Source organism: Hetaerina americana, unplaced genomic scaffold (genome assembly GCF_022747635.1).
Source record: "Hetaerina americana unplaced genomic scaffold, ioHetAmer1.1.p SCAF_1, whole genome shotgun sequence".
NCBI lineage: Eukaryota > Metazoa > Arthropoda > Insecta > Odonata > Calopterygidae > Hetaerina > Hetaerina americana.
Genome location: NW_027286069.1, coordinates 110,451,953 through 110,479,351, shown reverse-complemented (window position 1 = coordinate 110,479,351; position 27,399 = coordinate 110,451,953). Strand labels below are relative to the sequence as shown.

The 27,399-nt window shown below is 36.3% G+C and overlaps 2 protein-coding genes across 2 annotated transcripts; both read left to right on the top strand.

Annotated features, from left to right (window-relative positions):
- The first annotated feature begins 762 nt into the window (after positions 1-762).
- LOC139686994 (surfeit locus protein 6 homolog) lies at positions 763-5,846 on the top strand. The gene is made up of 4 exons (XM_071584057.1): positions 763-972; positions 1,052-1,099; positions 1,197-1,283; positions 4,798-5,846. Exons 1-4 carry the CDS (start codon positions 840-842, stop codon positions 5,406-5,408), a joined length of 879 nt encoding a protein of 292 aa, XP_071440158.1. The 5' UTR covers positions 763-839; the 3' UTR covers positions 5,409-5,846.
- A 1,601-nt stretch (positions 5,847-7,447) lies between these two features.
- EndoG (Endonuclease G) lies at positions 7,448-26,139 on the top strand. The gene is made up of 6 exons (XM_071584044.1): positions 7,448-7,831; positions 8,094-8,287; positions 13,570-13,693; positions 18,405-18,517; positions 24,123-24,303; positions 25,918-26,139. Exons 1-6 carry the CDS (start codon positions 7,583-7,585, stop codon positions 26,020-26,022), a joined length of 966 nt encoding a protein of 321 aa, XP_071440145.1. The 5' UTR covers positions 7,448-7,582; the 3' UTR covers positions 26,023-26,139.
- Positions 26,140-27,399: the final 1,260 nt, after the last annotated feature.

Genomic DNA, 27,399 nt, shown 5'->3' with positions numbered 1-27,399 from the left:
ACAGTTGTGTTACGCTCTAGTTTTGGAAATCATTATGGTACACCTTTTTAGGTAACAAATTAACTTAATTGAATGTGATTGCCCCTGAGCAATCGATATGGGTATTTTACTGATGAGTCGTGACTTGCAGCAACAAGACATATTATACTATTAAGGGTATTCTGTAAGAATACATAGATGTCGTTGATTAGTAAGGTTTTAAATATTGAAAAATAACAAATTAGGTACACATGAAAGGAAATACTTCTATTATTAGCATATAGTGGTCTATCTATAAATCGCATCTTGGTGAACTGCTTCCCACATTATGATTCTCTTTCGAAATTTACGGTGGAATACTATTGTAATAACTTAACAATAATGTCACGTATTATGTCCACCTTATTCATAGAAATTCCTTATTGACTGACCTTTATGGTTTGACAGAGCTGCAGACGCAATTTCATTTTATCCAGGGGACTTTTGACGCACATGTGAACTGTCGAGAAAACTAATTCCCACGCCTTTAAAATATTAATAACTTTCGGAAATACTTTTGTTTCCTCCATTCCTCAAAGTATTATTTTTTCATTCATTACAATACAAAACTATTCTCTAAGCATATTCATAAGGGAAGAAATCGATAGCGAGAATGTAGGTGTGATGGGTATCAGCTTCGAATGTTTCGCGGACTTTTTCATGCTGGAGACTGCTCCTGCTACCTATTGGGTGATGACTGATTAGCGTGTTCAAAAACATGTGAAGTACTGGAAACCACTCACACAGAGTCCCGGACGTTGAGAAGTGTTATTCCTAGTTTAACATTCGTAATAAGTTTATCGGCTTGTCTGTCCAAGATAATGATTGCGAGAACTCCTGCTCCTGATGCTTATTGCTCTACGTTTGATTATAGAACTTGTCAGGAAAGATTGAAAGAGGACAACAAGTTTATGTCAGAGTTGCTGAATATATTACCAAATATCAAGCCATGCGGTATGATAATAATCTAATGAAACCTTGGTCGTTTTATATCCATAATGAATATGTGGTTTTTCAAAGACTTCTATTTCAGACGAACATACTGAAGAAGACAGTCCCTATCTTTTAACCCCCAGAAAACGTAAGTAAAAGGGAATTACACATTCCCTACTTCTTTAATGGTTAATCGTTATAATTCAGTATTATTTCGAATTAAATAATTGGATTGTTCTTTCTAGGAAATCAAAAACCTCCACATGGTAAAGGCGAGGCCGTTCGTGCGAAAAGTCTTGAAGAATTGCACGCCAGGCTTAAGGAACTACATGGTATGAATTGTATTTAATTTTAATGATGTGGTAGATTTCTGTAGTTATTATAACGGCTACTATTTTTTGTGACCAAGGAATGCTAAAAACTGTGGATTTGGTTTGTGTTTTTTGCTTCCTAAAGTTTCTCCATTGTGCCCCCCGGTAAAGTGTGAAAGTGTTGCATTTTCAATCCCTTCTACATTGTTACACATGTGTGAGAATTTCAGAGATGGCCAACATGTTGTCTGGTTAAATCCTTTTAAAGTATTAGAAGACAGAAATATAACGTGTAAATCAGTATTCTCAGTTATTCTTTGGATAGAGGTCTTTTCTAATTTTCTCAGATATGAAATATGAAACTCCGCTTCCATGTAAGTTCCCGAATTCACCTGTATTTCTTGCCGAATTTTTTTCTGCTTGATATTTTTGAACTACTGTCATTGTTTTGTTATTTAAATATTAGTACCTTATTGAAATACAAGAAATTTCAGAGGTAAAATCATTCACCTGAACTGAAATGCGGACCTAGATCCTCGATTTCTAGAAAAGTTGATTAGCCATTAATGTGTGTTCTGATGGCTTATCTGGGGAAATCTGGTACGAACTTTGGATACGGGTAGTTGATTATTTGTACTTTGAAATTTCTCAAAGATATGTGCCCATCAATTTGTGACCCCACTAAAGTTAGTTATGTCAGTTCTTGCGATTTTTGCACGCATGAGATGTTGTGATTCAAATTTTGCCCACTTTTTAGTGCCAGTGGGCCGATCTTTCGGCTGACGGTATATCTGCGAAGAATCGAGTCAATCTATCGCCTGGGTGTTTTTTCGCTCGCCCCTCGAGTTTACTGCATTTTAGCATATCTTCTTTTCCTGCATAGCAGATGCAATATCAATGTAAGCTTATGTATAAGCTTACATTATATCATGTGCCTCTGTATTACTTACAAGCTCTTCTTTGTATTACTATTAGGTCGTTTTTGTGAGAATATTTACCTCACCCCTCTTGCCCTTAACGCTTTCCTGATTTCTCACATAATTATCAATCTCGATGGAAATGAAACATTTAATCTTTGCTCTGATATCAGCACTTAAGGTGTTTCTTAGGAAAGACTAGCAGTGGCAATGATGGCTCAATTATTCAATCTGATGGACTTAAATTGGCAAAAAAAATACAAAGAATATCTTCCTCCCAGAGTTCCCCGTTTGAAGATTTGGATCAAGGAGAAGCAAAGCCTCCCAAATATCATAGTGTGTATTAAGAGCTACCAGTGCCAAAACATGCACCCCCTTGTACCGCAGCTCCGATCAATTACTTTTATTTATTTTCACTGATGCTCACTTGAAAACACTGGTGAAAGAAACAAATGCTTACTCAGATAATTTTCTTATGTCATGGGCAAATGTTTCTACCAAGTCTCATTCATGTGAATGGACAAATATAATTGTTTGAACAGAAAGCCTTCATTGCCTGCTTAATAAATATCCATACAAATAGGCGACCAACAATAGCTTCATACTGTTTTTCTTGCAAACCTTAATGTCTCCCATGGTTCCATGAAATGTGTCCAAGGAACCATTTTCAAATGGCCCTAAAAATTTTCCACCCAGCCGATACATTAAATCCTGCTTGAACTGGTGAACCTGGGTATGACCTAACTGCCAGAACTCAACTTCTCATTGATCATGCTAATATCTTGTTCAGATTCCATTACGCTCCACATATACAGTTGAGCTTTGATGGGAGCTTGGTTTGAACGAAGAACCATGCTCAACTCTTGCAGTATCTTCAAAATAAGTGCCCCTATCAGTGAGGTATAAAATTTTGGAACTTGTGTGACCCTGATGTTAGCTGTTGTTCGGCATTTTTAACGTATACAGGAGAAATGTGTGGAGTTTAAAAAAAATTTTTTTTTAATTTATATCAAAAAGAATGGTCTAGGATATTGTGTATCGATGAAATCATTAAAATGGGGAATTGCCTGAGAAAAGGTTAACATCTTTTCAGGGATGATTTTTTATGTATGTACCAATGGCAAAACACTTGCATGAGCTGGGCAGTTATGTTGACTACTGGTGGTACTGTTCGTTGAAGTAGGAAATTCTTACGACAACAATTGTCAGAAACGTTGGCTGTAGGAGTGAAAGGGTATTTCCGCTAAGACCCTATTCTCAATGCTGCTGTGCACAAAAAGCTATAGCAACGTTTTCAAGTAATATTTTGATTCACCAATTCCAGAGCAGAAAACAGTAAACACTCTCTCAAGCGTAGGGGTAGGAATACTGTGGTAGTGAAACCATCAATTGTACAATCAAATAATGATTACATGGGTGGAATCAAGATGCATAATATGATGCTGTACACATATCTTGATGAGAGATGGACTGTGAAATTGCTTCTACATATTTGTGTGAATGACCCTTGACATCTGTATAATTTACGAAGTAAACCTCCTCTCTGAGAAAACCTGTATGCCTCGTTTGCATTTTACTCTTAGCATTGTTGAAGATCTTGGAAATTAATGAATCATAGATAAAAATAGTGAATGTCAGAAATCAAAGGAACATGTCAAATGAGACAAAAAAGTCATTGAAATAATTAACTGAAAAAGGGATGACTGTTGTGTGTGCAGCGAAAGGAGTGAAATAGGGAAAGGCAAGCAAACATAAAGTTATGCAATACATAAATATGAGAAATGTCTTCATGTGAATGTTATCCGGAACATAATTGAGATTGTTTAATTACGTGTGTGGGGCTTAAGTACATATTTCTGTATTTTCAAAGAAGCCATTTAAAAAATTGTTGCAAAAGCATTAAAAATTTTGTGCGAGTTAAGTAATAGAAGGTAATGCTGATAAAATTAATAATATAAAATCATTAATAACAAATTTTCCAATCTGAATGTAAAAGTTAAAATTGTTATAAAATAAATTTTGAAATTATATGTTTTTTCTAATTGTGCAGAAGAAAACAACATCAATGAATTTTTGTACATCTAAGCATTAAGGAAGTACATCAAAAAATAACTAAAACATTCATATTAGGCGTACTATAAATTTCTAACTTCAAGCAAACAAATTCATCAAAACAGCTGCGGTATTATTCACATGTGCCAGAGAAAAGAAACTGACACTAAATGGGAAAATGACCCATCTGACATTTAACTTCTATGTATAAAGGGAATGTTTTTCCTACAGTAAATGCTCAAATGATAAATGACCACTGGTAGTAGATCTTTCATATGTTTTAGAGTATAAACAACATGATTAAAATATAGATTGAATTTCTTTCCTTTACTTGGTGCTCAAATAATTTGACATATAAACCGACGATACATAAAATTGGTTAAGAATACAAGCTAATTTATGTACACACTCGGATGTTTGCCATTATTTTGTTAGGTCATAATTGGTCAATCCTGATAGGAAAAAGGAAAGTTTGGGAAAGCACTTTCAGTGAAAGCTACCTTTGTCTAAATCTTTTGAATTTTTATGTATTTTTATGTTTTATGTATTGAATTTTATTCTTTCAGGAAAAAAATTGGATTATAAAGATAAGCTGATCAAGAAGAAACTGAAGAATCAAATGAAAAAGAAAAGAAGAAGCAAGGAGCTAAAACGCACTCTCGTTAAATTGCCCAAAACAGAAAAGGAGGAGTTGATTGGACTGACAAATGGTGTGGCTTCCACTAAGGCACCCAAGCCAGTGTTCAATAGTGCTGGGAAAATGGTATTCAGCAAGTTTGACTTCCGCTCGGACGGTGTCATTGAAGAGAGTGTGGGGCGGGGGAAGAAGAAGGAAGAGCCGAGGAAGTTGGTGGAGCGGTTGAAGAGGGAGAGGGAGGCAGAAGGAGAGAGTGCGGAGAAGCAGCAGCTGAAGAGGTGGGCCACAGTGGTGGCACGCTCTCGGGGGGAGAAGGTTCTGGACGACCCAGAGCTGTTGAAGAAGTCGATCAGCCGCGCCGAGGGGAAGAAGCGCTCGAGCCAGAGGAAGTGGAAGGAGAGAGAGGAGAGGGTGAGGAAGGAGAAGGAGGAGAGGCAGACAAAGAGGAGCGCAGCTATCTCTGCCAAGAAGCAGGAGAAGAAAACGAAGAAGCTGAAGAAGGCAGTGAAGAAGGGCAGGGTCATCCCTGGCTTCAGCTGACCAGGGTGGGCTCCTGTTGCACATTGCCGTCGTGTGGTGCTGTTTTCTCTTTGAGTCAGAGGCTGCTCCGTTCAAATGGGATTTGTACATTGAACAGATTCATATGCTATGTATAGTGTAATAATCACTGAACTAATATTTTTCAATGAATAAAATTTTCATCCCATGAGAACTTGACCATCTTGTCTACTGATCCCCTGATTTTCTGGTAAATGATTACCACAGTTTCTCATTGCACTCAAGAGTGTTTCGTATTTAAGAATCCAATGAAACTACAAGTTGGTATTCAAGTTGATTCCTCTGTTAATGATTTGATACGGGGATGGATTAGCTAAAGATGGAATATTTGAGGCTTAAACAACAATTGCCGACTCATTGTAACTACATGAGAAGGTAAATAATTATGGTTGCTTGAGTGGCAGGATGTGGTAGACATTAATATTACTAGAACATATTATTTTGATAAAGCATTACTTCAAATGCCTCTATGACATCTTCAACATTTCAATAATTTTAAGTGCAATAGAAGTCTTCTTTTTCAGTTTTCCCCATAAAATGAAATTCTGTATAGAATTTATCAAAATCAATTACATTAAAAAGTATACATTTCAAGGCAAATACAGATGCATACCTCATTTTGAGACACATACCTGCATTAAAATGATGCTAAGCTAAAATCGCTAATTTTTGTACAGATGAACTACATATTTTATAATGTTCATTGAGAAGCATGGTGCCGAGGCCAACGTGGATAGCAATTGCTTCTATCCAGGCTATGTTATTATGTAAACATGTTTTGGCAAAATATATTTATGTTAATATCACACTCAAAATTGCTTAATTAACTATCACCCAATCAAAGAGGCGATAGTTTATTAAGTCTACGTTTGAGGTAGGTAACAGGAGGACAATCTGAGGAGCACATTTCCCTAGCATTGTCATTTTGACTATTCTGTGGTAGATGCTGTCATTTCACAATTTGTCATCATTTCAATTTCAGATGAGTTCCACTTCTCTTTTGTGGGAGCAGCCCTTTTTAATGTTTTCCTTCTCTTCCTGCGTTGAAACTAGCGTGAAAGGGCAAAATTTTCCACATTCAGTTTATCTGGCCAAATTTTATCTTTGAGATAAAAGGAAAGATAGAATCTATTCAATGGTTTCTAGCAACCTTGGGGAAGTTCATGGCATGAAGAACACAATGTAATTTTTTACTGTTCTTTATTTGGGTACCACTAGTTTCAACGCTTAGGCATCATCATCAGATACAGAATGAGTAATGAGGTAATTTGTTCCTGATGATGATTCCTAAGCATCGAAACTAGTAGTACCCAAATAAAGAATACTGGAAAAATATATTGAGTTCTTCATTCCAGGAAAGATAAAAGTTATACTCAGAAGATGATAGAAACTGAAAAGTGGAAAGGGTTCAGTGACAACCTGTTAAAGGACAGATTTACCTTGAAAGAATTAAAAATATGAAAAAGGTACCCATTTAATCAACCTTATCGTGCACATTGCCAGCCTCTTTTTAAATATTTGGGAATATTAACTGTACCTTATGTATATCTCATGATGTAGCTTGTGGCTGAAGGGCCAACATCAGTGTTTACAAAATTGTTCAGCAAACTGCCTAACCATTTAAAAAATAAGATAATGATTTCACTATTCAAGAAGAATCTATTTGCAGATCGGATTGATGAGTGTTCTGATAGTGTAAATGAATATTAATGTAAATTTAAGAGTATATTAGTTTCCCATCATAACTGCATTTGTGCATCTATTTGGAAATTGAATAATCTATATCCCTGATGATGACGCTTGAGCGTTGAAACCGGTTGTACGCTAATAAAGGACAGTGGAAAGTTACTTTGTATTCTTAATTTTATTAATCTATATCCCATTGATGTTTCCGATACACCTCTCATGCATTGTCAATACTCTACGCTGTCTGTTGGACAAATAAATATAATAAAATTACTTGAAAAGACCGGGTCATTGGCGAAATGCGTTAATTCTAAAACAACAGAAGGAAGGTTGCCGCCGTGAAACCCATTAAACTAAGGACTCAACAGTGGCGTAATGTTGCAATGATCTATGTTGTACAATAATGACCCCTTTTAAAACGTCTTTTAATTACAGAGAAATTTCATTTTCATGAACCTGTAAAATTGAACATGAGCAGAGTTAAATTTCTAGGAATATTAGTTCCAGCAGCCGCTGTTGGTGGCTGGTTTAGTGGAATTTTATACGAAAAGAAAAGGCATGTTCTTATTAACGTTTCCAGCCATGAAAAGAGTAGTTGCGCGTGTGTTGGCAAATATGATAAATGGCCTGGAATTCCATTTATGTCTGTTTCTGCCGCTACACCAATATCCGACGGACTCGACAAATCTGTCGCCGTTCCAGGCTCAAGAACGTCGCAGGTAAAACATAAGTCAGCGTCCCAAAACGGCTTTATATGAATCTAATGAGGTCTCAACTTTCCAATTTTAATCTTGAATCAGTTGATATATCAGGCAACTTTTATTTTTGTTTATCAGTGGCTAATTTATGTATCGAATAGCTCTCAGGAAACGCGAAAGAGTTTAGGTTCTTGAATTGTCATTTCAAAAGAAACAGTCGTGTTTTTTATTTTAATGAAAATCAAATGTAATTTGTGTATAATAATAAACATTTTTCTTCAAGATAATGAAGTACGGGTTCCCCGGGATGTCGAATATAAGATCTCAGAGAGACTTTGTTTTATCATACGACCAAAGGAATCGAGTTCCATATTGGGTATTCGAGCACCTGACTCCGGAGAGTATCAAGTACGCCGAAGATGTTGACCGTTCAAAATCCGAATTTCATGAAGATAAATCAGTCCATGAAATGTTCAGGCAAGTAGCATATAGTTCTTTATGCTAAATCGTAAAGCTATGAGCAATCGCGTACCTTGATTTAGTAACAAGAAATGGAATTAAGAGATGCTCGGGGAGCTGCGTAGGATCATTTTTATCTCAAAACATTTCTTTTCAAGGATTAATTACTATTCGAATGTAATATTGAGAAAAACAAGTAGTGGGTACAGATTCATTCTGTATGGCAAATAGAGAGGATTCAATAATGTATGTGACTTCACATTCCTACACAAAAAGTAACTGGATATGTACGGACAGAAAATGTACATGTAACAGAATTCATCTGAAAGATGTGTTGGAAATGATGAATTGGAGCAAGTATCCATATGCTTACTATAACAATTGGTACAGTTAGCACATGCTATTTTGTTGCTCCGACTCAATTGGGTAAGCACTTTCACTCACTTAACCTATTGAGGTGGTTTTATATTTAATGAAGTTAGTCACTGAAATAAGAAGGATGTTAGAACAAATAAGAAGAACCACATGTTAAAGGTAATATTTTATGCTGAATAAGAGATGTTAATGCGAATGAAATTCAAATAATTATCAATGGAGATTAAATTCCTAAATCCTCTTCTCCACACTGCAATTTGGAGGTCCTTCTTTGAGCTGCGGCAGGCTAGAAGGGTGAGGAAAAGAGTTAGACTGCTGCTCTTTGGCCTTCTTATGTCCTCTCTCAGTTTTATAGTCGTAGGGTAATAGACACCACACAATGCAATGTATAGCAATGTTACAAAATCATGACTGTTGGGAGCTGCTGTCTGGAATATTTTGTAAGAAAGTTGAATCATTCCTTGGTCAGGTAAAAAGTCACAATTTATGAATTGAAATTAGACCACTTCGCTTTTCCGTATATAATTTATAGAGATGAAATTCTTACAAGCAGTGGACATTGCATGCATAATATACTAGCAGTGGCAATTCAATGAATTCTTGACCACAGTGGGGGTTATAAAATGTTACCTTTCAGTGAACATACAGGGTGCAGCGACATAACTTCCTTTTTTGAAAGCAATTAGCATTTGAAAAAAGGAAGTTATGTTGCTGCACCCTGCATTAATAATCTCATGGTATATTTGCATCCATCCTCCCCACTAGCAAGGGCAGGGCCAGGTCCACTGATGACTGATTTCCTTGAAATTAGGTATTCATGTTCTCCTTAACTCTTTTATCACAAAAATACTCCCATTTGGACATACGCAGGTAATAGTTTATGAGATAATCTCACATAAATATACACAAACAAAAGGTGTGCAAATGAATCATAAAGTCATATTATGGTGAGGGATAGAATCAAGAGTTTCATACAGGGGTTGGCTGTATCACAGTGGTTCGGCCACCATTGTAAAGGTTCCAGGTTCAATTGTGCCTAGGGTATAATTTCTTTCAACATTACTTATCATGTTTAAATTTTGTCAATTTTATGGTAAAACCTTATTTTTCTTGGTTTCAGTTTTTTTTAATTTTTCAATCTCCTGGATGGTGAATTTGAGCTTCATATCGCTTACTTTTACAATATTGTTCGTTGAATGTCTTTGTACATGTGCTGTACCTGTATTTAAATTCATTTCAACAGGGTAATAAGTGTCATAGTATGCCAGTATTTTTTAGTCCATATGTGTATTTTGTAATATCCTGAGGAAAAATCACCTGCTTGACATTTAAAAAATTGCCTGAAGTGCAACAATCATGACAAAGCCCTATGTAATATTTTCATTGCTATTATCTATCCTCGCAGTAATGCTAGGATGAAAATAAAATGCAATGATTTCTAGCCTCACAAGAAATTAAAGCAAAATCTTAATTTTATTATTTAAGCCGAAATTAATCAGCTGGCTGATAAAAAAATTAAAAGACTGCTGAAACCAATTTTTAAAAACCATAAACACAGTTATCAACCAGAAGATCAGTTTGTTAGGTGATGGTAGAGTTCACTAAATACTAAGCCCAATGGCATGTGAAATTCACACATAAAGGTTATAAGGGTGGCCAGTTCCTTCCAATTTGCTGAAATATCACCCTGGTTGGGTGAAGGTTAGGGTGCCATCCTCTGTAAAGTGGAAAAAATAAAATTTTGTTGAATGGATATCAACCTTTCTCCTTACAATGTTTACCGGGCATTTGTAATAGTGGATCCTTCCTACAAGAATTGGCCCTGTTGAAGCATAATGCTTCAAAGTATAGTTATAAATCATTAAATGAAGACTGCAAAGTATATTTCCACTGGGAACCATTGAATAGTTATATATATTCATTTTGGTTCTCTGTCCCCTGCTGTGTTGAATATCATCATCACTTGACCCCAGGATTTCTAAAACTTCATTCAACTGTGATGACTCTGATTACCCTTACATTTGCTTAAAGAAGTACAGGGAGTTCATTTATTGTTTTCCTCAGAGCTAAGGATTGTAGACATTTTCCCACTGTACTCTTCAACATGTAGCTACCATTTGCATTTGCACACAGGAGTATAAGAGGATACTTCCCGTGCTGATTTCTCATCCCGAAACCTTTGATTCACCCTGTATATCTTGTCTTTTTTCCTGGTAAAACTCTCCAGTACAGGTTTGTTTCATCTGTATTATACATTTAACATAATTTTTAATCCTATTCAGCTATCAGTGCATGCAGTGTTATCCTAAATAGTTTGATTTGACTGTGCCACTATCAGCACTCATGATGTCACTGGACACACCTTTATCCCAAAAATTGTCTCTCTCCCCTTAAATTGCCATTACCAACCACTGCATGCAGTGAAGTTCTTTTCGTACTGCATCTTGAATATCAGTGCCATCAACGCGTACCCGACGAACGCTGCTGTTCATGCCACTTAGGGATGGTCTCTTTCACCTTTTCTTCCACCAGTAACCTAAGCGTTGTCCAAGGCTTCCAGTTGATATTCTGGTCATTAACTTGAGATCAAATAACTTGACTTTATCCTTCTTCTTTTTCAGATCAGATAGAGTTTGCTCAGCTCTACCAAACTAGCAACAGGGACCCCAGCTTCTCAAAAACATTTACAATGTCCACAATATTGGAGGTTATGCCTTCTTTTAGCAACGTACTTTTATGGTGTCATTTTTTTGCCCAGTTGTTCTGCCAAAAGAACTCAAAATAAACAGTAATGTGCTTTGGAAGTTACAAAGGACATAAACTGGCCATCAATTCTGGGCAAATACAGTGCAATTGAGTAACATTGAGCATTTTGTTTTACAAGTTTTACAAGTGCTTCATGCACCACTAGTAATTCATAATTAACAATACTACTGAAAAAATGATGAATCTTGTAAATATGGCTTTCATCCATGTCCAGAGAAAGTTGCAAGGAAAACATATTTTTTGGCAAGGTACCACCATACAGTCATCATGTGACCACATTAGAAACCACCTACTCTACGTGGCTACACTCCATTAAGATTAAGCTGTCATCTGGATTAAGCAGGTCTGGATTAGCGAGGGTTTGCTGTATCTATAAATGCCATCACTAATGACTGCTAGACATTACTATAATCAATATTCTCACTCATAGCTTAAATATCAAAAGACATAAAAGCAAGAAATGCCATTATTTTTCCTTCAAGTTTAGCCTTTCTCTGTCTAGAAAACCGCATAACCTTCGTTTTATTTACATTTATTCTCATCTCATATCTATCTTGCTGAATTTCCAATTCACTCATCAAAGATTGCAACCCCTTGGCTGACTGACAAACTAAATCTTGCTCATCAGCAAACCAAACTGATTTTACGATTTCCCCGCCCACTTTCATTCCTACCTCCAGTTCTTCCCATTCCTCTTTAATAATTTTCTCCACACATATGTTGAACAGCAGTGGTAATAATGGACAACTCTGCCTTACACCTCTTCCTAATACGGCCCATCCAGACTCTTTGTCCCACCACTTGCACCTGAGCATTCGGAGACATGATTTATAAGTTAAGTTTTTGTAAAAGTTAGTCTAGACATTATACAAATTTGTCTGTAAGTTAGGTTATATGGCACAAGAATTGAATTCAGTATCTCATCAGTGGTAGCCGTTGCAAGTTGAAAAATGTTCAGTTCACCTCGTGCAGGTGTATCATGCAATACTGCATTGAATTATTAGCCTGAAAAAATCATCTGCCAAAGCTTACGGAGGGAGCATCTGTGCTTCCCTATAGCACAGCTAGGTGATGTTTTGAAATGTTTAGAGGTGAGAGGCAATTTTAGAAGAAGGTGGACATGGAGCTAAAGTCACTGCCCATGATTGAAGCAAATATTAACTCCACTGATGCCATTGTGAAAGAAGATTGCCGAAAGCTTTAACAGCAGTATCAGAAATATTGGGAATTTCATTAGATACCACCCATCCTCACTGCACTGGCTGGAAAATTATCTCAGAGAGGAGACGTCAAATATCCTCGCAGAGGAGACATTTTTTTTGTCGAATGTGATCCACCAAACTCCCCGTGAATTTTTGATTATCTAATGAAAGTCTATCTGAAGTGTGTTCTTCATCTTCCGTTTCATCCAGACCTAGCCCCGAGGGAGTTTCTTTTGTTCCCCAAAGTGAAGAAACACCTTTGTGGTGAAGTTTTTTCATCATCAGTGTAGCTGTAGGCAAGCTGAACTTGTTACAACCTGCAACAGCTGCTGATGAAATACTGGAGGCAGATCAGCGGGAGGTTCAAGTTGGTGCAGTGGCTCTTGTACTGGCTTCCCACCCAGAGGGCCTAGGTTTGAATCCTGGCAGTATCAAATCTTTTTCAGTAGTATCTTGATACCTAATTGAGGTGATTTGTGGAGGGCACTTTGAGTGAGTACGCCATCCGTCGGATAGGACGTTAAGCTGTGGACCCCTTGGTGCCTTTTGTTAAGAGTGGCCTAATTCTGACAGCAGGTTTCTCTCCACTTTACATCCTTTCCTGTCCATCCCTAATGGCACAAATGACCTCAGCTGGCGGTTGCCTCCCCTAAATACTACTACAACAGATCAGCGGAACATGTACCACACAGTAGAATTACACATTTAGCTCACAATGTAATATAAAACTTTTTCAAAATAAATCATATGGATAAAAATATGTGATCAATCTTTTTGGAATATTCTTCGTATATTTATTCATGCATGCTTCTTCGCAAAGGAATGTGGAAACTAAAGCAATCAATTTAAGTTATGTTTTGTCATAAAGATATGCATGTAATCTTTCATATTGAGTGTTTGTTAGATCTCAGTTGATTAATGTTGGGCAAAAAATATATCCAGTGTGTCTTTCTACAGGTCTACTAATAAGGACTACTTGGGAAGTGGCTATGACCGGGGGCACATGGCAGCAGCAGGAAATCATAAAGCTTGTCAGCAGTTTGTGGATGAGACGTTTGTTTTATCAAATATAGCACCTCAGGTACAGTTGGACTCATTGCTATTTAATGATAGTATTCATTACCCATGACAAGACCGACCCAAATAATGAAGCCAAAAGTATTAACTTCCACAATAAAGTAAAATGCATTCTGAGAATACATCTAGCAAATAATGCGGAAATTTTCAGAAGATGCAGCATAGCAGCGATAATGTTTGATGCGACCAAAAATTCAATAATTCGTCACATGAATCACAATTGAATGAATTAAGTGCATTTATTATCTCTTCAGGCACATTACCGAGTTCACTCTCCGAAGTTAACTCTTCCTCATCTTCTAGCACTGGCATTTAAATATTGCCTAAAGATTTTCCCAATCCATTTTTTGGCACAAGTCACTCTGACACCCTGCCAAATTTCCTGGATCCACTGACTTATTTCTTCATGAGACACTCTTTTAATCCTTTCCGATTCTGTGTAGTCTTTCATACCAGACATCATCCACTTTTCCCAACTAGAACGTAACTTTGATTTAAAAGATTTATTGATGGATAAATCCTGGCGGCCTCGCAATTACATTTTTTTTGCGAAATTGAAGACTTCTAGCTTAAACATCACTTTGTACGATTTTCTTCTCCATGGGTAATTTTCTTGAGAAAGTTCTAAATTATGAAAGCTTAACTCAAGTCAGGTTTTAAACAATCACCATGTAGGTGGCACTTTCATAGAACTTGGAGGGTGTATAGAACAGCTGAGCGCCAATATTAACAAAGCAAACGAAATAAGGACATTCTATTTCATTCATTATCTTATTTTTTTATATTTGATAAGCTGAAAGTTACTTTTTTAGCAAATAATAGGTTGCTCAAAGCTATGTCTATTTTCAACTTACGAATCATAGCAGAAAAGTAATGAGGCGGCATATTTTGTTGGCTTGTAAATATTGTTAATTTTTGATCCATCTGTTGTTTGGAATTAATTTCTATCGCCTGGCTCTAATCTTCTATATACTTAAGGTAGATATAGCCACAGGCGATGATGATTCCATGTATTCATTGGCTGTTACCATCTATTACAGTATGGATATAGACGTATTTTTACACACAATATATATGCACACACCCACAGATGCGCAGGATCTATGCACATTCAAGATAACTATGAAGCCCTGGGCATGCAGTATCTGTACAAATTCATGAGAACTACAAAGTTCTGGGTGCACGTTACACATAAAATATGCATTATCGATGGGAAAATATGGTAGTCCTCATAGAAACTGAACTCTTGACAGCTGGTGGTGTGCAGTCAATCCTACTCTTATAGCAAATGCTATCGTAAACTTCCTAGAAAAACACTATTTTTAAACCTACGACATGGTTTTAGAAAAGGTAAATCAACATCTGCAGCACTCCATGAATTCATTACAAATGTACCACGTGCTATCTATGGACAATAAGTATCTATCCCTCAGGATATGCCTTGATCTGACTAAGGCTTTTGACCCTGTAAATCATGAGATTTTGTTAAGGAAGTTAAAAAAAATATGGTATTTTGGGCATCTCAAATGAATGGTTTAGATCATATCTTCAGGGAAGACATTAAATAGTTGAAATATTCCATCTCAATGAATCTACATATCACGAAGTGAACTACCAATCAGTAGAAAAAGAGGCTAAAACAGGTGTTCTTCCGGGCTCTATCCTGGGTCCTTTGCAATTTTTACTGTACATAAAGAATATGCCAGATTGTATCTTGGATGCCAAATCCATTTTTTTTTCTGATGATACTACCATTCTAATAAATGCCAATTACCAGTCCTGAGCTACAACAAAAAGTTGACTCCACAGTAATAAAATAAAAGAAATTAAGCCCTATGGCCTTGTAAATTAATTAAATAAAAATAAACTCCTATAGCCGTAATAAGTTAGCACCACTTGTTCTGCAGTGAAAACAATATTTTTATTGTGATGGTTTGTAGGAAAAGAAATTCAACAACAGTGACCCCCATCACATCCTCTAAACCAGAATACTGTTCTGCTGTAGTTTGCGTGAATGTTACTTCCTTGTCAGTGACCAACTACAGACTTCACGCAGTCAATTCCAGTTTGGATCCTTCACAGGGTTAAAGGGATTCCATTAAGGAAAAGGATGGCCCATTATACAGGCAGGAAAAATCCAACATTGCTCTACACTTACTCAACACTGGACATGAAATCTCAGAAAACAATCTTTATCTCATCAAACACCTGATTATTTACTCGAAGCTTATGGAATTCTCTTTATCCACAAATTTAAAATAAATGCTGTTAATAGCAAAAACGGATCTATTCATCACTGATCCCTTTTCTCTATTTTAAAATTAGTGTTTCAAATTCTCTTTTTTTAAAGTTCCCCTCTTAATTCACCTGACTTCCTTTCATTCCCCCCCTTGTCCACTGCAATGTCCCCCTTGTACCATCTACAGGTCCCTCTAATTTTGCTTTTGCGGCCCCTCTTAAATCACCTCACTTCCACACCTTCCTCCCCCTTTTCATCATTGGTTCCTCCAAGTTTTGCCTTTCCCGCAACCCCTCTTCACAGCTTAGTGTATATATTGAAAGTTTGTCCGTTTGCTGATTCACTTACAACTTTCTGTTGCAAGTGCTTATTTTTCTTCAGTTTGCTGAGGAGGGCCACCTTGTGACCAAAATGCACCATAAATACAATAAATATCCGACGCACGTCCGTGTGTTTCCCTGGTTTGTTGCTATCCCTTGACTTTGTGCAATTTGAGTAATACTCTGCCAGTAGTTAGGCCCTTTTTGAATGTGTGAGTGAATGTTTTCCTGAGTGCTGGTGAGTGTGTCAGCTCTGTGTTTGTCCCTGGCCAGGAATTGATTCCCATAAACAGTCATCGATAGTGTATAAAAAACCATAAGCACAGTAATCAACCTGAAGGTCGGTTTGGTAGGTGATGAAAGAGTTCACCTGTAATAAGCCCGACAGCGTGTGAAATTCACACATCAGGGTAGTGGGGCCAGTTCATTTCCCTGTGCCGGTGATGGTTTCCCAGGATCTGGTACCCGAAAAATCTTATAGCTTGGGTGGAGCTGCAGGTGCCCAGAGACTTGCCCAGGAATTGAACCTAGGACCCTCCGGCCAGTAGTCCAACACTCTACCCCCTGGACTACCGTGACCCATGGATAGCGTATATGTGTTCATAAACCCAGGTATCCTTAATGGAGTCCATTTTACCTTATGAAAAATCCCAAACCATGCTTAACCAGCTTGCTGTGAATAAAGCAATAAATAAATACAGGATTAAAAGCTTTTGTAATTAAGGTTGTAAAAGAATTTATGTCAGAAAAAGTGTTAACGAATGCATTTCAATTCAAATAGGAAACTATTTAACTAACTCATAATATCCATTGTAGTAGAGTGACTTACATTAAAAATGTTAACGGCTTGTGCGCTTTATGAACTTTTTGATATGTAGTGCGCATGTATGTAAATTGGAAAGAATATGCCTGGTATTTCCTTTCATTTGTTTTGTGTCTGTGTGAATGCTCAGTTGTTAATGTATGTGTAGCATATGCACATGAGAAATAAAGAAAATACGTGAAGCTGTGCAAGTTCTGATGTATTAAGTTCAATTTTAACAGTACTAAAGTAGAATTTTGAGGAAGTTAAACAGAATCCACCTCCCCCCCCCCTCCCATTTTGAGGAAGTCGTGTGGCCATGGGGAGGGGAGTGGTTCCTGGCTAAACCCGCCACGGGGCGAGTGATCGCTTTTGATTGTGGCATCATAGGAAAGGGCTGAGAACTATTTGAAGGTGGCAATTAGCTATGGATCCCAGCTGGGATATCACCAAAATGGTAACACTGCAGACATCCAAAAAGAAGGTCTCCCGTTAGCCAGATGGTTAAGGTAAAACGAAGTTAATTCTTTGATGGAGGTTCCAGGAACCAATATATTGGTAGCATCAGTATATTTAGACTCTCAGATTTTCTGTTCATGCTGTTTAGTATGAGAAATGTGTCTGAAACCTTGCAAAGGTTCAAGGACAAGATCTCAAGGGGCTTAGACCATTCTTACGCTTATTTAAATGACCTCTATGGGTATTAAAGAACATGAGTGCTAAGTGAACTGTTTGCGGTAGTACAGAGTGTAGGTGAATCTTGCTAAATGCATGCTAGGTGTGCCGGGAGTGTCCTTCTTTGGCTATAGTGACGATATATTAAAGATAACTGAATCCACAACCTTGGTACCCCTCGTATTCCATAGCACTGCAATTTTTTTTCACAAGAATGCCAAGATCTATTGATTCAAAGGCTATGGTTAGATCTAAGAAAATGCCTGTTGTGTCCTCCTTATTGTCTAGAGAGGTCAAACTGAAGTTAATGGCCTCACTAATAGCTGAAACGGTAGACCTTCTTTTGATGAACTCATATTGATGACATGACTACTAATTGCTTTTACTTAGTGGATGTTTAAGTCCAATAAAATTTTTTTTTCAAATATTTTTGTGAACAATGATTGTATTGCAATTTTTTCTGTAATTATTAGGTTTGCTCTTGCTTCCTTTATTTAATGTAAAGGCCAAAATGTGCTGTTTTCGGACTTATACTGAATAAATAAATAAATAAAAAAATATTGCTATTATCTATAAATTCGTGGCTAATCTAATTTATGCCATGTGCGTTCATGAACTCTTTGTTGTGTGGTGTATGAAGTGATGAGCTTAAAATAGCTTTGTGTTTAATTATGTTTAGGTGGGTGTTGGATTCAACAGAAATTCCTGGAATCGCTTGGAGAAACATATCCGGAAGATGTTGCGTGTCTACCCAAATATTTATGTGTGCACGGGGCCCCTCTATCTGCCAAGGTATTTTTGTGAACATTCTGCCTGAATACAGTGGTAACTTAACCTAAAAACTGCTAAACATACTACATTTTACATGCATGAACTTTTTTCTTATTCTTTTTTGGCCTTTAGGTACAAACTAATTCTCTATGATCCAGACTTAACTGCTTCTCTAAATGCAACATATCATAAAAAACCATAAAAACAGTAATCAACCCGAAGGTCGGTTTAGTAGGTGATGGTAGAGATCACCCAGTACTAAGCCCTATACGGCATGTGAAAATTCACACATCAGGGTAGGGGGGCCAGTTCCTTTCCCTGTGCCGGTTAACATATCATAAAGTATCACCATAAATGCAAACAACAATCTGGTCAAATGTTTTCAATAGCCCTCACTTCTAATGATGCCATTGAATGCACCACTCAAATGTATTTTCCACTGCACACTTCAAGCATCACTGTTCAGATCTAATACTGTCATATATGCACGTTCAGTGCTTTACATTCTTAATTTAATGACAGTTATTACTGTTAATATATCTAATCTATGATGAATGCATTATGTATAGCTTGCTGCTTTATAGATTGCCAATTTAATTAAAATCCCCTCTTCAAATCAGCAAGTTATTCTGCTACATTCTGTATGTCATTTTATATTTGCTTAATGAGCAATGCGTTTATTAAGATATTTTAAGGTTTTCATTCAAATCATTCACAGCATCTTCTACTTTCTACTATCCCGAATTGGATACTGTTTGAAATGTGTTCTGTTTTAAATTATCGCAAGATTTGTGGTTTTTTAAGGCTTTTTCATTGCAAATTAAAGATATAGATAATCTCCTAAAAACATATAAATATGTAGGATTCTGTCCATAAATAGTCTGCTGAATGATGAGATTTACTAAAAGCAAACCTTTTGGGGCACTACGACCACCATCTTTTGGATTTTCTAAGGAGTTATTGAATGACCCACTTGTGAATAAGAAGAAATTGGATGGGGATGAATTTCCTGTGGAGCATGAATGTAGGGTTTGGCATTGAGGTTTGAATACAGTATTATTATTTTAGGTAATCTATGGGTTTAGGTAGATTTTGAATGGCCTTTCTAGCAAAACTACCCAACATCCTACTCTGCAACAGGGCTCTTTTCATCTCTGTGTACTTCCTTCCTCCCATCATTCTGTCCAACATCCCTGTCCTGTTCTTGCCCTTTCCTCATTTGCCTAACATTCTCCCCTCTATTACAGTCTTTAACATTCCACTGCCGATCAATACGCCCTACATCCATTTTTCCTGCCTCCTCAGGATTTCTCCCAACAAACCCCTCTCCTCACCCACCATACCTAGTACTTCCTCATTTTTTTTCCTTTCAGTCCATTGCACCTAGCACATTCTTTATTCTTCTCCACACCCACATTTCAAAAGCCTCCAATCTATGTCTATCCTCCTGCTTCAGTGACCCGTTACTGTACCATACATAGCTATGCTCCAAATCAAAGTTTTGGCCAGTGTGTTCTTAACATCCTTACTCAATGTCCCTGTCATCAACTCCCTCCTCTTTATGAAAGCCTCTTTGCCTAGCGCAATACTTCTCCTTACGTCCCTACTACTTTGACCGTGTTGGTTGAAAACACTTCTGAGATATGTAAACTGTTCTACCTGTTCTAGTTTTTGCCCTCGTATTTTAATGTTTAGCTTAGCCTTTCTCTGTCTAGAAAACCGCATAAACTTTGTTTTATTTACATTTATTGTCATCCCATATCTATCTCACTGAATTTCCAATTCTCTCAGCAATGATTGCAACCCCTTGGCTGACTGACAAACTAGAGCTTGGTCATCAGCAGACCTAACTGATTTCATAAACTTCCTACTGACTTTCATTCCTATCTCCAGCTCCTCCCAAGCCTCTTTAATCATTTCATCCATACATACGTTTAACAGCACTGGTAATAATGGACAACTCTGCCTTACACCTCTTCCAAACACCGCCCAATAGTTATTTTGTGCAAGCCTTTTTTATGAGGCATGGAATCATGACTGTATATAGTTTTTATATCTTTAAGGCTCTGATTCATGGGAAAGTTAACCTAGAAACTTACTAATTAAGGTGTCAATTCCAGAACCACGCCACAACGGGCCCAGCGAATCTGAATGCTACTTATTGTAGGCTGTCCTCGTCTTACAACTAATTTTATAATGTGAACATTCGACAGTATAACTGTCTGCCTACTCTGTTGAAATTGGATTTTATCCTGAATTTCAAGAATGCGGTATAATCTGGTTACTTGCTAACCCACTTTACTTCGTTGATGAATTCTTTTGTGACAGTCTTTGTTACATTTAAAAATTTATGTTTATATATTAAGTAATATTTGTATGGACAACTTTTAATATGGTTGTATGATTTATGAAAATGAATGCACTACTACAATGATAATAATTACTACTCGCCTTGCAACAGTTGTTCATATTCAACCAGTCCCGCAGTAATGTATGAGAGGCTCATGGACTTACAATTCAGTGGACTATGTACGAAGTTTAAAAGCAAAACCTAAAAACTATGGACCAGTAAATTTGGAGTTGAACAGAGATCCATAAAACTTTTATGAAATAAGGAATAAAAAGAGACAGAAGAGGAAGGTGCCAGGAAAAAATACTGCCATTATACATAGTAAATTAATAAAGTTAATAAAATGCTGATTTTTCTCAAGAAAAAAAAATAAAAAATCAGAAGGATGGTAAAAAGACCTTTATTCAAAGCATGTTTCATTGCTAGTTAGACATCTTTACCATCTTTCGGGCAATTCGTGAATACCACCCCGGTAAAAATCTTTCCCTTTTGCCACAAACCATTCATCGAGCCATTTTTTCCAATCTTTTTGGCAGTTTTCTGTGTTCCTTGTCTGCAACATCGAAGTCTCCACTTTTGAAATGTGGAAACATTTGTCCTTATGTCTCTTTCGATTGAGCATGTTCACCATATGCTTCTCGAAGTAATCGCTATTATTTGACAGCAGTTAACTTCAGAATGAAAACAGAAAAATTTCAACACAGCCACATAACCCTATGCAAACATGTTTTCAGTTTATCACTTGTGCACATCCAACACTTGTTGATGGCCCAACAAAATGGCATAAGTATCAAATACTTGTGCCACAAATTGCATTGATGCATCATCTGTCGTCTGAAATCCACATTTCAGACTTGTACACCTGGTATAGAACTTATAAGCAGTCATTTCACTACAAAGTAATAATTTATGGGATCTATCTCCAGCCATTTGTCTGCTGCGCTAAATGCCATAGAAGAACAGCTTGCCATTAGCTTAGCAATCCTATTAAACCAGGAAGAAGGTTCACCCTACAGTGTTTTACATGCTCCTTTATTTATTTTTCATTAATGTTTTTCATTTTAGCTTCATGCTCATTTTCTGAATAATGATAAGAATTTAAGACTACATATCTCAAATTTGTTTTTTGCAATCTTTAAGATAAGCATCTCTTCACTGGTCAACATTTCACTTAAAACATAAGGCCAAACAAAATAAGAAAGAGGAGAATAAAAATGCTATAAAAATAAAAAAAATGTGGAAAAACAGGAAGGAGTTATGCAAATCGATCTGTGCGCAGAATATACATATCTTGTCCAAATCAATCACTTGTAGAGTGGTGCAGAAAGCAGTTTTTTAAGAGGCCCTGCTACAGACTGCATCTGGTAGTGACTATGATAGTATCTGTATTTTCATCTTGTAGAAATTTAGTTGTTGAATAAAAGCAAACTTTAATTCTTGTAGGGATCAGTTATTTCCACTGAAAGAGGATGCAACTCAAACATTATCTGTTTAAAACCATAAAGCTATATGCAAAGATTTTGGACAGAAGTTGGTTGTACTGAGAAAGTGGCTGCCATAGAAGGGCAAGAGAATTTCGGATTCTGATGGATTACAGGGCAGAACATGTTCTCAACTGTAGTGAAGCTAGGCTTTTCTGGAAAAAAATCACTGAAAGAACATTCATCACTGGAAGAGGCATCTACAGGACCAAAGCCATTGAAAGATAGACTAACTTTTCTCTTTGAGCCTGTAGTGACTGAAGATAAAACCTCTGTTGCTTTACCACTCTAAAAATCCTGGAGTCGTTAAATGGCAGAATCTCAATAGGTACTCGCATTGTGATAATTGAAGGGCTAGCAGCAAAACCTAAGTAATCTACAAACACACTATGCCCCACAAGCCACCACGAGGGCATGTGGCGGGGGGTGCTAGGTCACCAGCCATGCATGCAAAATCATCATCATGTTACTGCTACACAAATATTAGTTTGATCATGCACTCAAAAAATTTCAATCGCATGAAAAAAAGTACTTATATGCAACAATATTCATTAATAGGATACTTATATTCAACTCATGCTGTAGAACTGTTAAAAAGATGGGTCTATTAATTAAAAATAAGGAGTTAAAGGAAAAAACATGTAGGATACGGACAAATATATACACTGCAAATTTTAATTGTCTCAAACATGATTACTTTCATATTTATTTTGATCTCTTATGGTTTGAGGAAAAAATGACATTTTAGAAAAAAAATTGGTAATCAGGCAATCAATTTTCCAGTAGATGAGAGAGGTCTTTGCTCCAACTGTCAGATGTGAGAAAAGCTCTACTTCGAATGAATAATGTTCCAGTGATGTGCACCTACTGCAGTTAAAAAAAAGATTGGAACAAGAGTTTTATTTCATCAAAACTAAGTCCATCCTTTGAGAAGCACTTAATTCCTACAACCAGTAGACCTTCATAATGATTTCTGCCAAAGGTTACACTGGCACAGAATTTATTGTCAAGAAATTCCGGAAGAATCATTTCAATATCCTTCATTTTTTTCACCTTATTAGTCAGGCATGGGAACATGTTTATGTGTGAACACTAAAATCATCATGGGAGAAGTTGTGGGTCAACTGCGTCCAAGGAACTGCTTTGAAAGGACAGTGAATTAGATGTTATAAATATGTGTATTCTTATCCCTGGGCTAGACCAAGCATTTGGAATGGAGCAGACAGGGGATTGATAGCAGAGTACGGTATTGAGCTTACCACCAAAGATAATGGGAGTTAAGAAGAGTCCAGGGAAAAGAATGAGGAGGAAAAGCATCTTCAGAGAACAAAGAAGATGGTGAAAAAAAAATTGAGAAAAAACATGTCATGAGACAAATCATTCAGAATTTTAAAAAAGTGTTGAGGAAATGACAGGCTTAGTCATCATTGTTTTGTACAGGTTTTTTAAATCTCCCTCACCCCAGTAATGAAAAGAAGTGACTAATGACAACCATTCAAAACAAAACTATGGAACAATTCACAAAGAAATTGATTTTTTTTAATCAATTTAAATTGATTTTTAATCAGAGCTTGTAAAACAAAATATTTGGCTCATAGAAATATTTCTAAATATGGGAACATTAATTGATATCCCGTTAGATAAAATGGAAATTTGAGATACAAACCGTGCACAAGAATGAATCATGCATATACAACATTCAAGGTACCACTGTATGTGGCAGGTTGCTGTGGAGTCATATTATGAATTCCTTGCTCTGTGTTTGCTCATCTGTGCATGTATTGGGGCATTTTAGGCGTGAAGTTGATGGGAAGATGTATGTGAAGTATCAAGTTATTGGAGCCAATTCTGTGGCAGTGCCGACTCACTTTTTCAAGATAGTCGTCGCCGAGGAGAAAAGTGGTGGACTGCACATGGAATCATATGTGATGCCTAATCAGCCAATTGATGATAACACGCCCCTTCATAGTTTCCAGGTTAGTTAAAAATTCATTCATATTTGTTTGTATGTGATTCATGATCACTTGTATATTTTACTCTCATACCAAATTAAAAGAATTGGCTTGTGATGAATTAAAGTAAACATTTAATTTATATCACTGTCATTTGGAGAGCAAAAGAAATCATTTTTATTTCATATGCCTCCGGCGCTAATGGGGTTCAGTGAGTCCAGTGTTCAATGCTCTTTGCTGTTCCAAGGGGTCCCATCACTGCCAGCAGGACAATACTTGACCTGAATGCCATAAATCTAAATCTTTTGTGCATAACTTGTGCACATGGAGCTCTGAAATAATAATTATTATTTCTATGTCTAAGACTTTATAGAACCATGATATATATTGTCAAGTTTATGCGTAAATGGAACAAGGTCACTATCAAAACTCCAGTTCATTCAAATTAGATTCAAGGTTCTTGCCAATGGAGTAAAATTGTTTTAGATATGAGTTACAACAGAATTCTACATTTTTTTCCTTTAATGCTCTTTTAATTGGTCTCTGTTGAATTATTTAAGTTTTGTACCCATAAACTTGTGCGCTTCTACATATGAGACAGTTGAAAGTACTCAGCACTGAGTTTCCTTTTATTCCTTGTGTTGTAAGCATGCAAGGTAGTCCAGTGGTAAAAAGTTGTCTTTTATATCTAGCAAATTGACAAATGTATTGAATATATTGTCACGGGTTACAGAAAGTGATTTACAATCCCCAAATGTCCCTGTCAAAGGATGGTTCAAGCCTATCTTTTACTCCGTTTAATCATACTGTGAGCAATGTCTTTCTGCAAGTTTCATGATGGAATGTAATCATTGAAATGTTTTAAATTTAGTTCTTCATATTGTTATTTTAACCCTTTGGGCAATTTCAACCATTCTTAGAGTACTCTGCTAAAACCAATTCAGTGTGTGGATCTGAGTCCTTGATCAGCATGACAGGGTATCTGGCGATTGGGGGTTCTTGGCCAATTTGCCCTGATATTCTGCATCCATGACTGCATTAAGCCTATTGCTTTATCCCAGTGAAAGAATTCTATGAGAAACAGTTTTCGTGAATTTAATTAGGTAGTGCCTAATCCAAATTTTGGACATTATTTTAACAGTATGTAACAAGATTCATTTATTTTGCTTAAGGAAATCATAGTTGTAGGAATTTATTAAAATCACATCTTTTTAAACAATTTCATTGGATTATTGAAAAATGCATTATATAGTGACATCTAGTGCATTAATTTTAAGTCATCAAAATGAAATATAATTTATTTCTGTCATAACTCATAAAAAATCATCTTGGATGTAAAAAAAAAAAACATTTTTGTTGGAAGAAGCAACAAAAACATTTTGGACTAATTTAATATACATACATTTATTATCAAAGGGAAGACATAAAGGAAACATGAAACTGCTATGTATTATTGTTTCGTACTGATGCCATTACTGTGATAAATGCCATATCCACTATTTAAATGCTTCCTCCTGTACAGTTAAATAACCACGTAGGAAAAATTGTAATTCAAATTCTTTAATTTTTACATCAGTGGTAACTATGTAACATAGGAGAAATGTGAATTGTAATTATGTTTGTTATTTTTAATTTTAGGTTCCACCTGAAGCTATTGAGAAAGCATCTGGGTTTCTATTCTATAATGCTATTCCACGAACAAAAATAACCACCATCAATGGAAGAAAATCGACATGGGTTTAGAACTGGTTGAACGTGTTATCTCTGCAATTAGTAATTATTGTTAAGTTTGTTAATTAGGTTTTCGGTGATTTTGAACAATGTAGATAAGGATATTTTTTAAATAAAATTTTCCATAAAACTGAGAAATGTTCTGATTCATTACATCATCATTTTTTCCTCTTTGAGTTCTATGTTTTCATTTCCAATAGCAAATACTAATCGAATAGTTTTCTAGCATACATCAATTGATTAACCCCAAACTCGCTGTGCACTGGTTCGTTGCCATTCTCTCCTTCGCATACCCAGTGCCATTGACAACCGTTATTTATGCTATCCCATTGAGTGGCAGTTAAGGGCAGTCAATGGTGAAAGGGAGCCACGAATAAAACACCAGTATCATGGATAAATTACAAATACACAAGAGTTTTTCCTTAAAACTAGTTTCTTCTCATTTGATATGCCTAAAGATTTCATTTAAATTCTCCAAAATTTAACTATCTTCACAAAGTGAGGAAAATAATTTATCTCTTTCATCTTTAAAGCTCTCTCCCCAGTTCTTATGACTTACATTACCGTATTTTCCCGTCGATAACGCGCAGCCAGAACTTCGTAGTTCTCATGAATTTGTATAGATACCACGCGACAAAGGCTTCATAGTTGTCTTTAAGGTGTACAGTTGCCGTGCATCTGTATTATATATTGTGCGTAAAAATGTCTGTATCAATATGCTAATAGACGGTAACAATCAATGAATACATGGAATCCTGAATGCCTGCGGCCATATCTTGTGCATAGAAACAGAAGATTAGAGACAGGTGACTGTAAATAACCGCTAACAACAGAGGGATTTAAAAATAAACAATATGTACAAGCCAACACAATATGCTGCCTTATTGCTATGATTCGTAAGTCGAAAAGAGAAATAGGTTTGTGTGCCCTCTTATTTGCTATATAAATTAACTTTCAGCAAATAAATTATTAACAAATAAGAGAATGGACGAAAAGGAATTTTCTTGCTTTGTTTTCTTTACTCCGCTTTGTTAGTATCGGCGCTCAGCTGTTCTAGACACCCTTTAAGTTCTATGAAAATACCGCCTACATGGTGTTGTTTCAAACCTGAACTGAGTTCAGCTTTGGTAATTTAGAATTTTCTCAAGAAAATTACCCAATGAAGAGAAATATTGTAAGAAGAAAATCGTATACAGCGATGTTTAAATGTTTTCAATTGTCATTACATACATAACGCGCATTGTCAATTTTTTCGATCGTATGAACATTTTTGTTAAGATAATGTGCGCGTTGTCGATTGGAAAATACAGTGTATTCAGTGAAACCTCAAATCCATCAGCACAGACAACAACTATCATAATAGTTAATACAGAACATAAATTGATTGTT

Bases quoted from the DNA above. Each gene is read 5' to 3' on its own strand.
- LOC139686994 (XM_071584057.1), top strand. From the start codon at position 840: ATGATTGCGAGAACTCCTGCTCCTGATGCTTATTGCTCTACGTTTGAT. The intron at 1,100-1,196 runs GTAAGTAAAAGG...TGTTCTTTCTAG, and splicing joins TCTTTTAACCCCCAGAAAAC to GAAATCAAAAACCTCCACAT. The intron at 1,284-4,797 runs GTATGAATTGTA...TTATTCTTTCAG, and splicing joins CAGGCTTAAGGAACTACATG to GAAAAAAATTGGATTATAAA.
- EndoG (XM_071584044.1), top strand. From the start codon at position 7,583: ATGAGCAGAGTTAAATTTCTAGGAATATTAGTTCCAGCAGCCGCTGTT. The intron at 7,832-8,093 runs GTAAAACATAAG...TTTTTCTTCAAG, and splicing joins CAGGCTCAAGAACGTCGCAG to ATAATGAAGTACGGGTTCCC. The intron at 18,518-24,122 runs GTATTTTTGTGA...GGGGCATTTTAG, and splicing joins GGGCCCCTCTATCTGCCAAG to GCGTGAAGTTGATGGGAAGA.